Source organism: Oncorhynchus nerka, linkage group LG19 (assembly GCF_034236695.1).
Source record: "Oncorhynchus nerka isolate Pitt River linkage group LG19, Oner_Uvic_2.0, whole genome shotgun sequence".
Lineage (NCBI taxonomy): Eukaryota > Metazoa > Chordata > Actinopteri > Salmoniformes > Salmonidae > Oncorhynchus > Oncorhynchus nerka.
This window is the reverse complement of record NC_088414.1, coordinates 3,319,774-3,333,165: the sequence shown is the minus strand read 5'-3', so window position 1 is coordinate 3,333,165 and position 13,392 is coordinate 3,319,774. Positions and strand designations below refer to the sequence as shown.

Below are 13,392 nucleotides of genomic sequence, written 5' to 3'. Positions count from 1 at the left end.
TGAATGAGTGGGTGTCTCCAAACTTTTGAGTGGTACTGTAGGTCCTGGATGGCAGGAAGCTTGGCCCCAGTGATGTACTGGGCTTTACGCACTAACCTCTGTAACGCCTTTCGCTCGGATGCTGAGCAGTTGCCATATCAGGTGGTGATGCAACCGGTCAGGATGCTCTCAATGGTGCAGCTATATAACTTTTTGAGCATCTGAGGACCCATGCCAAATCTCAAGTCTCCTGAGGGGGAAAAGGCATTGTCGTACCGTCTTCACAACTTTCTTGGTGTGTTTGGACCATGATATTTTGGTGGTGATGTGGACACCAAGGAATTTGAAACTCTCGACCCGCTCCACTACAGCCCCATCGATGTGAATGGGGGCGTATTCGGCCCTACCTCTTCTTTAGTCCACGATCATCTCCTTTGTCTTGCTCACGTTGAGGGAGAGGTTGTTGTCCTGGCACCACACTGCCAGGTTTCTGACCTCCTCCCTATAGGCTGTCTCATCATTGTCAGTGATCAGGCCTACCACCCTTGTGTTGTTAGCTAACTTAACAATGCTTTTTAGTCGTTCTTGGCTATACTGTCATGGGTGAACAGGGATTACAGGAGAGGACTAAGCACGCACCCCTGAGGGGCCCCCTTGTTGTGGATCAGCGTGGAAGATGTGTTGTTGCCTACCCTTACCAACTGGGGGCGGCCCGTCAGGAAGTCCAGGATCCAGTTGCTTAGTGATGAGCTTTGAGGGATCTATGGTGTTGAACGCTGAGCTGTAGTCAATCAACAGCATTCTCACATAGGTGTTCCTTTTGTCCAGGTGGGAAAGGGCAGTGTGGAGTGCGTTTGAGATTGCATCATCTGTGGATCTGTTGGGGCGGTATGTGAATTGGAGTGGGTCTAGTGTTTCCGGGATGATGATGTTGATGTGAGCCAAGACCAGCCTTTCAAAGCACTTCGTGGCTACCTACGTGAGTGCTACTGGGCGGTAGTCATTTAGGCAGGTTACTTTCTTGGGCACAGGGACCGAGAAAGTGAAGGTACAGACACCTCACAAGTCCTCAACTGGCAGCTTCATCAAATAGTACCTGCAAAACACCCGTCTCAATGTCAACAGTGAAGAGGCGACTCCGGGATGCTGTCCTTCTAGGCAGAGTTGCAAAGAAAAAGACATATCTCAGGCTGGCCAATAAAAATAATTAAGATTAAGATGGGCAATAGAACACAGACACTGGACTGAGGAACTCTGCCCAGAAGGCCAGCATCCCGGAGTCGCATTCAGTTGTACAACTGACTAGGTATCCCCCTTTCCCTTCCTTTATACTCAATCCAATTCCACATTTTGTTCAATGGAGACAGTGCAGTTCTGCTCTAAACACACGTTGCAGCACGTGAACGACACTTAGTGGAAAAAGAAATTAATGGCAGCACCGTCTTTTCTTTTTTGGAACTCTGGGTGTGTTGTCAACGTATGGCCTCTAGGTGTCAGCCAGTAGCTATTCTAGCCTGGTTCTGATTCGAGCAGAGGAGTGGGAACTGGAAAACTGACTGCACAAACTTGGATTCTACAGAGAATGGTGACAAAACAACACAACTTCCAGGTAATCACTATAGTAGAAAGGTTATGAAATAGGTTACATTGTCACTGTTTGGATTAAATATGAGCAGTGGCTGTAGCACTATGTGAAATTCTTCCCAATCCTCGCAATACTGGTTCTGGGGACCGAAAGGGGTGCACATTTTTGTTTTTGCCCTAGCACTAACACACCTGATTAAAATAATCAAAGGACTGATGGGTTGATTAGTTCAATTGTGGTAGTGCTAGGGCAAAAACAAAAATATGCACTCCTTTTGGTCCTCGGGACTAAGATTGGGATGCTCTGTGTAACATATCAATAAAGTGACCAACCCTTGAGTTGACTACCCTCCTAGAAATAGATAGCTGCATCAACATTATCAACATTCCACTTTCTCTTCCTTTTTTTCTCACTTTCCAACTAAACTTTCCTTGGGCAAAGTTGGTAATTTTACTCACCACTCACCACTGTACAAAGTACACTAAGTTCTCTACATCACATTCAAATCAAGCTTTATTTATATAGCACAACATTCAGACATAGATGCAATGCGCTTCACTGGAGAAAAAAACACATTAAAAACGATATAAATTAAAACAGAAATATCTACTACACAACAAACATCAGAGGATAAAAAAACGAAAGAATAACAATAAAAACTGAAAGACTACTACAAACCACCCCAAGGAAAAGCAGGGCTAAAAAGGTGTGTTTTAAGATATCTTTTAAATATGTCCACTGTTTCGCCCCCCGTCAGGTTCTCTGTCAGGCTCTTCCAGAGGCTGGGAGCATAGTAACTAAAGGCTACCTCTCAATGCCTCTTGGTCCTAGGCTTTGGGCTATTGTGGTTGACACTATCAAACAAAACTAGCGTGCAGCCAATGAAACATTTTTATGAAATTGCATGGCCTAATCAGTGATATGGAGTAAACAGCGGAGCTTACAGCTACAGTGAAGAAACTGACAAGAGGCATTGGCTTTGCTGTATGTTGAGGCACCCATAGAGAAGGAACTACAACTAGAGGCCAGTTATTCTGTCAGTGAGCAGAGCTCTAGCCTGTCCTGACAGGCCTATCTCTGCTCAGGAACTCATTGTTCTGTTTTTCCTCTCTGTGATTTCACCATAGCCTCAGCAAATGCATTCCACACACACAGTGTACACACCCACACACATACATGCATCAACACTCACCATAGCCTCGAGACATACATTCCCTAAAGTCAGAGGGCAGACCTGCTTCCTGTGACATGTTACACACTCACTCACACTATGAATATTTCTGCTGCAATTAAGATTGACTCCACACATTGAAGGACAAGGTACTATACAACAAAGGTATGCTTAGATTTTTTGAGAAAAGCTTGAGTCAGGTCAATGTCAACCTCTTCACTTGAGGTCCAAGATTCCACCCCAGGATTCTCCTAAATGACTAGTATTGGTATTCTAATTCCTTATTCTATGGCTTCTCCCTTGGCCCCTCGGGATAGCCGTGGGTGGATAAAGGATGCTCCAGATCACTAAACACTGACAGAAGGGAATGCAGATCCACTCTGCCAGTTAGATCAATTATTCAGAACAAGAAGATAAGGGCATTCTCACACACTGACTTTTTCATGCTAGACATGCTGCTTTGTGAGTTAATTTATTTTGGCACTAAACCAAGATAATGTAGGCTAGCCTGGTTTGTTAGGCCCACCGGGGTTGACAGACAGATACCTCGTACAGAATTATACTTTATAAGGCTTATAATATAAAATACTTATACAATACTTAGTTTGTAAAATATCCAGTATATATCCAGTATATATCTGTCAACAATTATATAGGCCTATAGTATTTGGTCAGAGTATTGTTATATAAATGGTTTAATCGTATTGCTCCTTCTACCTCTGAGCAGCCCAAAAGTCTTCACAGATCGTAGCCACAGGGGGCACTTTCCACTGAAATTGAAACCCACCCGCTTGCTGACCAAATTACGTAGCTAACTCCAGGCGCAAGGAGGCGCTGCTTGTCCATGTCGAGGACACACGGTTCACGGTAGTGCTGTGTTGGTCTCAGCTCCTCGCTCAGTGAAAATTGCTGGGAGACCGAGAAGAAACGGTTTAATTACATCGTTTCATGTACATGTGTGTGCCACAAATCTGGTCTCGTACCTCCAGCGAATTCATCTCACGGACACGTGTGAAACAACAATGCGGAGATAATTGAGGGAGACACGGCGCGACAGTTTCTTGTTGTTTTTATTGCGAGTGAAATCACTGCTGGCGACGAAATGTCGGGGAAAATAGAGAGCAAGCAAGGTAAGCAGTCCAGCCGACTGGCGCCTCATACCACTGCTCTATCCTGGGGACTGGGATATCACACACATTGGGGACGGGTAGGCCCGGCTTGGGGGTCTCGTTGCGTCCGGGACTCTTCACATATTTTCCATAGGACACGTTTTTTTTTTGCCAGCCGTGCTTCTCTCTTACCCAGTAGAGTAAAACGGGTTTTCCACCCCATGGCTGTGTCGGGGTAACGGTGTAGAAATGTTCGCCAGTTAGCGTATGTTGACCAACAACATTCTAGCTAACTAACGTTGGCACTTTTCCTTACCTTGTAAGATAGTAACGGCACTAACGTTCAAATGGTGCTAATACTCGAAGAAATAACTAAGTATTAGCTCGCTCAACTTCATCTAAATACCAGATGTTTTCTAGTTAATTTTTGCTTAACCAGCTGTGTTGGCTAAGTTTTAAACCAGTGGGGCAACGCCACACAGCAACAAGAATATCTTCTGTGCTAGACAACTTATTTGCAGGCTAAGTAACTCAATTTGACCTCCAGCTTTAACTGGGGTTGCAATCACACCGGACTAATGTATCACACCCGCCCTCCCTGTGTTGTCAAATTGACTTTCCATTGTGCACGTGGCATATCTGCTTTGCAATGACATGTGTTGCAGCAGTGTCTGACACAATATTTACAGTGTCCACGCTGTGATGCAAAAGTGAACTATGTGTAATACAATGTGAAGGCATCCTTATCTAGGAATATGGCGTTCAGTACAACGGGAGGCCTGATTTCATCGCCTGGTGAAGGGAACTATCTCCGCTAGTAGCCCACCCCTCCAGCTGTCTCTCTGTTTCGCCTCTTGACCCCCGCGGTGATGCCTGCAGCTCACGGTTGCACACACTACACATTGGGCAGCGGTGGGAGTGTGTTGTCCACAGAGAGACGGTCCACCAAACAGGTGTAAAGTTTCCGACTCTATGTCTATTAGTTCTTATGGCAGTAGCAGAGCCATTGGATTGTTGCAACCTGGTCTAAGATCATTTCGTATTATTCTGTACGTAAATCCAAGACAGAATTTAGTATGTTATGTTTGGTATGGTTACTTAAGGCTGGATGGGTGTATAACACAAACATCTAGCAACCCAAAGGTAGCAGTTCGAATCTCATTATGAACAGCTTTAGCTTTTTAGCCCCTAACTTCATAGTACTTTTGAGCAACTACTTAGCATGTTAGCTAACCTTATAAACTCCTAAACTCCTAAACTTAACCCCTAGCCTCGCTAATGTCAGCAAGCTAGCTAACAGTGGCCACATAGCTAGAATTCGTGACATTTACATTTAGCAAATTCGTAACATCTAGTATGTTGTGCAAATTCGTAACATAATACAAATTGTAATTTGGAACATATCATACGAAATGGGTGATGGACATCCAAAAAATAACATACCGTTCGATGAAAAAACATCATACTAAATGGAGCCTCACAGATTTACGTACAGAATAATACTAAATGCTCTGAGACCAGGTTGATTGTCTGAGCTGCCCTAGATGTGTGCATATGTATGACAGAGTGATATGACATAAAAGGCTGCACTTTGTCCACACATAAAGATTCACACAATCCTGTCTCTGAGCTCTACAGACAATTCCTTTGACCTCATGGTTGGTTTTTGTGCTGACATGCACTGTCAACCTTATATAGACAGGTGTGTGTCTTTCCAAATCATGTCCAATCAATTACATTTATCACTGGTGGACTCCCAAGTTTTTAGAAACATCAAGGATGATCAATGGAAACAGGATGCACCTAAGCTCAGTTTTGAGTGTCATAGTAAAGGGTCTGAATACTTATGTAAATAAGGTATTTCAGTTTTTATTTATAATACATTAGCAAAAGTTTCTAAACACCTGTTTTCACTTTGGTATTGTGTTTAGATTGATTAGAAAAACAACTATTTAATACACTTTAGAATAAGGTTGGAAAAATGTGGGAAAAGTCAAGGGGTCTGAATACTTTCCGAATATAGTAAATGTTTTCTGCGCTATGAGAATGACTGAATGCCATGTGTGGCTGCCTGGCTGGTCCCTTGGGGTTTGTCCGCCTGCGCATGTTTACCAGGTCACCTGTTCAGTCTGCTGTCTTTGCCGCTCTGTTCTATATGTGTCCATCAATTCCAGATCTGTCCCCCCAGGGCAGGGCAAACAGACACACTATGTTGGATACAAGTAAGCTGGAAAGAGGGACTAGGCCCGGCCTGGGCGCCATGGAAACAAACTAAGCTGAGGCACACCAGTGGCACAAGGACTGGATGTGTAGCTACTGTAGGAGAGCTGGAGAAAAGCACATGTTTTGTTCTCCAGAGAGAGAGGGAATGAAGGAAAGATAAAAGGGTGTCTGTGTGGGCTGTAAGGAATCTTCAGAGAACTTGGTCTTATGGTCAGGAAGAGAGAATTTGTCCAATTCCTTGACACCGGGCAATACTTGAACTAAAGGGGGAGAGTGTATGTACAGTGCATTTGGAAAGTATTCAGACCCCTTGACGTTTTTCCACATTTTGTTACGTTACAGCCTTATTCTAAAATGGATTACATAATATTTTTAATTAATCGGCCATTCCGATTAATCGGTCGACCTCTAATAGAGATAGCTGATGTAAGCGGGCAGTGGTGGTATGTCATGTCACTGTTAGTAATAGTGTCCGTGTAGAAACACAGGCTTTATAATTAGCTCAGTGACTTCTGTCTGACCGCACAGAGCCAATGGAGCAGCCGGCCACAGCGTAACTGATCCATCCATTTCCTTATTTTAGCCTCTCTGCCTGCCCTACCCCTAGCTGTGTGTGTATGCGTGCACACGCCTTACAGACCAGACCACAAGTCTTCTGGATGAGCAGGCAGCACAGCGATACTGGCGGCATAAAAAAAATATATTTAGCCTCTGCTGCACTGAGATAGACTAGAGATAGTCTCCCTTCTCCAGTGTGCTACAAACAAACACTACCAAGTAGATGTTATTATGACAACAGGTTGTCTCACAGGGTTCATGTAGGTTTTGGTGACTGAAAGAGTGCTCAGCTATAAGCCGTGGTGCTGCAATTTTGAGTATTTTAGCGGTCCCATGGAATGAGAGACTTTCACTTACTCTGTAGACCTTAGATGTGCTTTAATTGTGTTTGGGAGCACACAAGTGTGAGGGGGAGCCAGAGAGGGCGGAAACCGACTGGAGACTTGGTTGAGTTACTGACAGAGTACTGTCCTATCTGGAGGAACCAAGGATGGGATAAACAAATAGATGGAGGAGAGCAATGCAGAGCTGAATACTACATTGGAGGAAAGCATTCTTCTTCCAACAGAAGATTTTCATGGTCAGAGTGCTTTACAGTAGCTACTGAGGACACTGTTGGCATCAGTTGGGGAGCCCAGTAAAAATTGTGCTAGGAGTTGCAACCCTGTACTCTTTTATGAAACCCCTCTTGTACAGATCCATTTAGCACTGAAGCGATTCTCTCAGGGGTTGTGCAGCATCCACCCCGGTTCCAATGAATTCCTGGTTATCTGTGGTGTTCGGTCATTTGATGCAGTAGGACCCAAGCGATTTGATCCCTGTATTTACATCATGGGTCTGACCTCCCACCCCTTAGATCTAAATGCCAATCAATATTCAATGAATCCGTCTCTGGATGTCACTCATACAGACAGCCATGGACTTGTTTACTAAGAACCTCTGCTAAAGGAGACTGGAGTATGCTACTCCTGAAGCCCATTTCTCAATACTTATACAGGATTCTTCTTCAACCTCGTGATTCAGGGAAAGTTTTGAGCCAGCTCATCGTTAAGGATATTCTATTCCTATGATCTTTCTACCCATGTTTTGTGGTCTAAGGACGGCAGTTTAGTGAGTGACTAACATGGACACACGTAGACTCTGAATTGGCCAATCTTCTGTCTACGTGAAGTGTGGAGTTCATGACACTTACAGCAGCAGCTTGACTGTCAACAACAGTTGTGAATTGACTTCTACTCTGTGAATTTGTCGGTGATCATCATCTAGGTAGCCTAGCTTACATTCCCCTGAGCTGACTAAACAGTTGTTGGACAGTAACTCAAGGTTGTGTCAAATTGGACAACCTGGCCAAGTGTCTGAATGGAGGACTGCAGGACTCATAGATAGGAAACACAAGCTGGAGGAGCCAAGGCTCTTCTGAAGATGCAGAATCTTTACACGGAGAACTAGATGAGGAACAATCAGGTGGTTTAAACCAACACACACCTGGTCACATCAACAGTAATTACTAATTAATTAATTACTTAATTGTATGGTGATCCCCAAACACTGATCATGTTTCATATTGAAGCATTTCTATTTACAGTGGTCGTTGGTTGAACAGTTTTATTTTACTTGATCTGTTGATTAGATGAAGACCAATGGAAGTATTTGTTAGTTTGGTTCACTCTTGCACCTAAGTAGGCCTAGTTTTTTTTCTTGCGCTAAATGCCTCCATGCTTGAATATGTTCTTCTTTTGGGATGGATGGAAAAACCTTATTTTCTTCTCAAAGTCAAGCCATTCAAAGCCATCCTGTTTTTAGACCTTTTATATAAAGCAAAATAGAAGTGCTGGCCGGAATGCAGCACCGGGGACATTCCTCCCTGGGCTTTTTGTGTATTGTGGCATTTGTAAAGGTGCTCATTTGCTGTACTGCAGTTTAGGGTGGACCCAGCCAGCCAGAGGAGTACACTAGCAACAGCTCTCCGCAGCCTGGCCTGTGCAGAGTAGACTGCATGGGCCTGGGCTCTCAACCCTGAGTCGTCTCACTGTTTCATCCATCTGATCCATCTCGTTTCATCCACCAGCTTCAGATAGATTGAAAACAGTGTTAGCCTCAATGAGGAAATGTGTTTGCACATTGTTATTATAAATGACCAACTGAAAAGATGGCGCTGAAGAACATGGCTGATGTTTTCTCCCAAACAATTGTTACATTTATTTATTTATTTTTTCCTTTTGTGTAACTTATTTTTTAACTTATTGTGCACATAATGTTGATGCTACCGTATCTTATCACCCAAAATAACTTCTGGACATCAGAAAAGAGATTACTCACCACGGACTGGAAAAAACTTTTCCTTGAACGAGTTTGATGAGAAGGATATCCTGCTTTCATTGGAACAGGCCCAGATCCACCACTTATGTGTGAAGAAAAGACGCCGGGAAAGGGGTTGCAGATTGGGGATCCTTCTGAGAATCCGGAGGCGAGCGAGCAAACTCCCAATGCCTTCTGTTCTCTTATGTGCAATTGTTGGAAAATAACATTTAAGACCTACTATTAAGATTATCCTACCAATGGGACATTAAAAACTTTAACATCTTATGTTTTACTGAGATGTGGCTGAACGAAGAAACTTAACAATATCGAGCTGCCGGGATTTTCCAAGGGGTGTGTGTGTGTCTTTTGTCATTAACAGCTGGTGCGTCTTGAGGTATTGCTCGCCTGAGGTAGAGTACCTTATGATAAGCTGTAGACCACACTATCTACCAAGAGAGTTCTCATCTGTATTATTCATAGCCGTCTATTTACCACCACAAAGTGAAGCTGGCACTAAGACCGCTCTCAACCAACTCTATAAGGTCATAGGCAAAGAAAAAAAATTCTCACCCAGAAGCGGCGCTCCTAGTGGCCTGGGACTTTAATGCAGTCAAACTTAAATCAGTTTTACCAAATTAACAGCCTGTCACATGTGCAACCAGAAAAAATAAATCTTGGACCACACTTACTCCACACACAAGAGACTCATACAAAGCTCTCCCCCGCCCTCCATTTGGCAAATCTGACCATAATTCTATCCTCCAGATTCCCACTTGCAAGCAAAAACTGAAGCAGCAAGTACCAGTGACTCGCTCAATACGGAAGTGATCAGATGACATGGATGCTACTCTACTGGACTGTTTTGCTAGCACAGACTGGAATATGTTCCGGGTTCATCCAATGGCATTGAGGAATAAGCCACCTCAGTCACCTCAGTCATCAATTAGTGCATCGATGATGACGTCCCCACAGAGACTGTACGTACATATCCCAACCAGAAGCCATGGATTACAGGCAACATCCACATCGAGCGAAAGGCTAGAGCTGGCCGCTTTCAAGGAGTGGGAGACTAATCCGGACACTTATAAGAAATCCCGCTATGCCCTCAGACGAACCATCAAACAAGCAAAGAGTCAATACAGGATTAAGATTGAATCCTACTACACCAGCTCTGACGCTCGTTGGATGTGGCAGGGCTTGAAAACTATTAGACTACAAAGGGAAACCCACATGCGAGCTGCCCAGTGACGCGAGCCAACCAGACGAGCTAAATGCTTTTTATGCTTGCTTCGAGGCAAGCAACACTGAAGCATGCACGAGAGCGCCAGCTGTTCTGGATGACTGTGATAACGCTCACTGTAGTTGATGTGAACAAGACCTTTAAACAGGTCAACATTCACAAAGACGTTGGGCCAGACGGATTACCAGGACGTGTCCTCAAAGCATGCGCTTCACTGACATTTTCAACCTCTCCCTGTCCAGGTCTGTAATACCTACATGTTTCAAGCAGACCACCATAGTCCCTGTGCCCAAGGAAGCGAAGGTAACCTGCCTAAATGATTACCGCCCCGTGACACTTACATCGGTAGCCATGAAGTGCTTTGAAAGGCTGGTCATGGCTCACATCAACAGCATCCTCCCGGACACCCTAGACCCACTCCAATTTGCATACCGCCCCAACAGATCCACAGATGAGGCAATTTCCCACCTGGACAAAAGGAACATCTATGTGAGAATGCTGTTCATTGACTACAGCTCATCACTGAGCTAAGGACTCTGGGACTAAACACCTCCCTCTGCAACTGGATCCTGGACTTCCTGACAGACCGCCCCCAGGTGGTAAAAGTAGGCAACAACACGTCTGCCACGCTGATCCTTAACACTGGGGCCCCACAGGGGTGTGTACTTTGTCCCCTCCTGTATTCCCTGTTCACCCACGACTGCCAAACGACGTCTCCAACACCATCTTTAAGTTTGACGACAACAGTGGTAGGCCTGATCACCGACAACGATGAGACGGCCTATAGGGAGGTGGTCAGAGAATTGCCAGTGTGGTGCCAGGACAACAACCTCTCCCTTAATTTGAGCAAGACAAAGGAGCTGATCATGGACCACAGGAAAAGGCGGGCCAAACAGGCCCCCATTAACATTGACAGGGCTGTAGTGGAATGGGTTGAGAGTTTCAAGTTCCTTGGTGTCCACATCACCAACGAACTATCATGGTCCAAACACACCAAGACAGTTGTGAAGAGGGCACGAGACTCAGGAGACTGAAAAGATTTGACATGGGTCCTCAGATCATCAGAGTTCTACAGCTTCACCATCAAGAGCATCCTGACCGGTTGCATCACCGCCTGGTATGGCAACTGCTCGACACTACAGAGGGTAGTGCAAATGGCCTAGTACATCACTGTGGCCAAGCTTCCTGCCATCCAGGACCTATATAATAGGCGGTGTCAGAGGAAAGCCCATAAAAATGTTAGAGACTCCAGTCACCCAAGTTATAGACTGTTTCTCTGCTACCACCCGGCAAGCTGTACTGGAGTGCCAGGTCCAGGACCAAAAGGCTCCTCAACAACTTCTACCCCCAAGCCATTAGATTTCTGAACATTTCATAAAAATCGCCACCGGACAATTTACAATGACCACCCCCTCTCTTGTACACTGCTAGTACTCGCTGTTTGTTTGTTACCTAAGTCACTTCGCCCCCACCTACATGTAGAAATTATCTCAACTAGCCTGTACCCCTGCACACTGACTCGGTACCGGTGCCCCCAGTATATTGCCTCGTTATTCTTATTGTGTTACTTTCTATTGTTACTTTTTATTTTAGCCTACTTGGTAAATATTTTCTTCTTCTTGAACTGCACTGTTGGTTAAGGGCTTGTAAGTAAGCATTTCACAGTAAAGTCTACACTTGTTGCATTTGGCGCACTTGGCAAATTAAAGTTTGATTTGAAAATGTGCTGTATATCTAATTTCTTATCTTTAGTTAATCTCTCCTCGTTTGTCCTTTAAGCATCCTGATATCCAATAAGGAGGGGACTTTTGCAGACTACCACAGTAGTGTCATCTGCAAACCTGATGATTGAGTTTGAGGCGTGCACGCAGTCATGGGTGAACAGGGAGTACAGGAAAGGGCTGAGAACGCACCCTTGTGGGACCCCAAGTTCTATTTTAGCTCTTGACTACTGTTCGTGCAATGTGGCGATGAGGTTTGCATGTTAAGGCTTTAACTTTGGTCAGGCTATTCTCAATTGTAGAAAATAATTGAAAAAACATTGATTCCACTCATTCTAGGTCAGTTTTGTTTCAAACTAGTCAGTGGCTTTGATTGTCTGTGAAAAGTAGCGGCTACATTTACTTGTAATTTACTCGTAAATCGTCTTTGGCTCAGCCAGTTAGCAGTGTGTGAACCGAGATTCCCTGGTGCTAGCTTCGCATAGAGAGAGAGGCTCCATAATTGAGGTGGTTGAAACCATCATTGTGTAATTACACAGCGCAGAATGGGGTAATGCCTTGTTTTTGTGTGCGTGTTAGAGGTCGACCGATTATGATTTTTTGATTCCGATTATTGGAGGACCAAAAAAAAGCAGATACCGATTAATCGGCCGATATATATATATATATATATATATATATATATATATATATATATATATATATATATATACATATGTTTTTTTTGTTGTTGATTTTTATGACAATTTAAAACAATACTGAATGAAGACTTATTTTAACTTAATATAATAAATCAATTTAGCCTCAAATAAATGATGAAACATGTTCAATTTGGTTTAAATAGTGCAAAAACAAAGTGTTGGAGAAGAAAGCTAACGTTTAAGTTCCTTGCTCAGAACATATGAAAGCTGGTGGTTCCTTTTAACATGAGACTTCAATATTCCAAGAAGGAATTTTAGTTTGTAGTTAATATAGGACTATTTCTCTATACCATTTGTATTTCACTAACCTTTGACTATTGGATGTTCTTATAGGCACTTTAGTATTGCCAGTGTAACAGTATAGCTTCCATCCCTCTCCTCGCCGCTACCTGGGCTCGAACCAGGAACACATCGACAACAGCCACCCTTGAAGCAGCGTTACCCATGCAGAGCAAGGGGAACAACTACTCCAAGTCTCAGAGCGAGTGACGTTTGAAACGCTAACTAGCTAGCCATTTCACATCGGTTACACCAGCCTAATCTCGGGAGTTGATAGGCTTAAAGTCATAAACAGCGCAATGCTTGAAGCACAGTGAAGAGCTGCTGGCAAAATGCACGAAAGTGCTGTTTGAATGAATGCTTACGAGCCTGCTGGTGCCTACTATCGCTCAGACTGCTCTATCAAATCATAGACTTAATTATAACATAACACACAGAAATATGAGCCTTAGGTCATTAATATGGTCGAATACGGAAACTATCATTTAGAAAACAAAATGTTTATTCTTTCAGTGAAATACGGAA

General features: G+C 43.8%; 1 protein-coding gene across 3 annotated transcripts in view; it reads left to right on the top strand.

Annotated features, from left to right (window-relative positions):
• Nucleotides 1-3,518: 3,518 nt before the first annotated feature.
• The window catches only part of LOC115147105 (rap guanine nucleotide exchange factor 1-like), a 100,901-nt gene continuing 91,027 nt past the window's right edge, over nucleotides 3,519-13,392 (top strand). Inside the window, exon 1 of one of the 3 annotated variants that reach the window (XM_065004618.1) lies at nucleotides 3,519-3,865. In XM_065004618.1, the coding sequence (XP_064860690.1) occupies nucleotides 3,838-3,865 (28 nt within the window). In that variant the 5' untranslated portion in view covers nucleotides 3,519-3,837. The remainder of the gene's footprint in view (nucleotides 3,866-13,392) is intronic. The other 2 variants (XM_065004619.1, XM_065004620.1) reach the window with 2 other exon arrangements.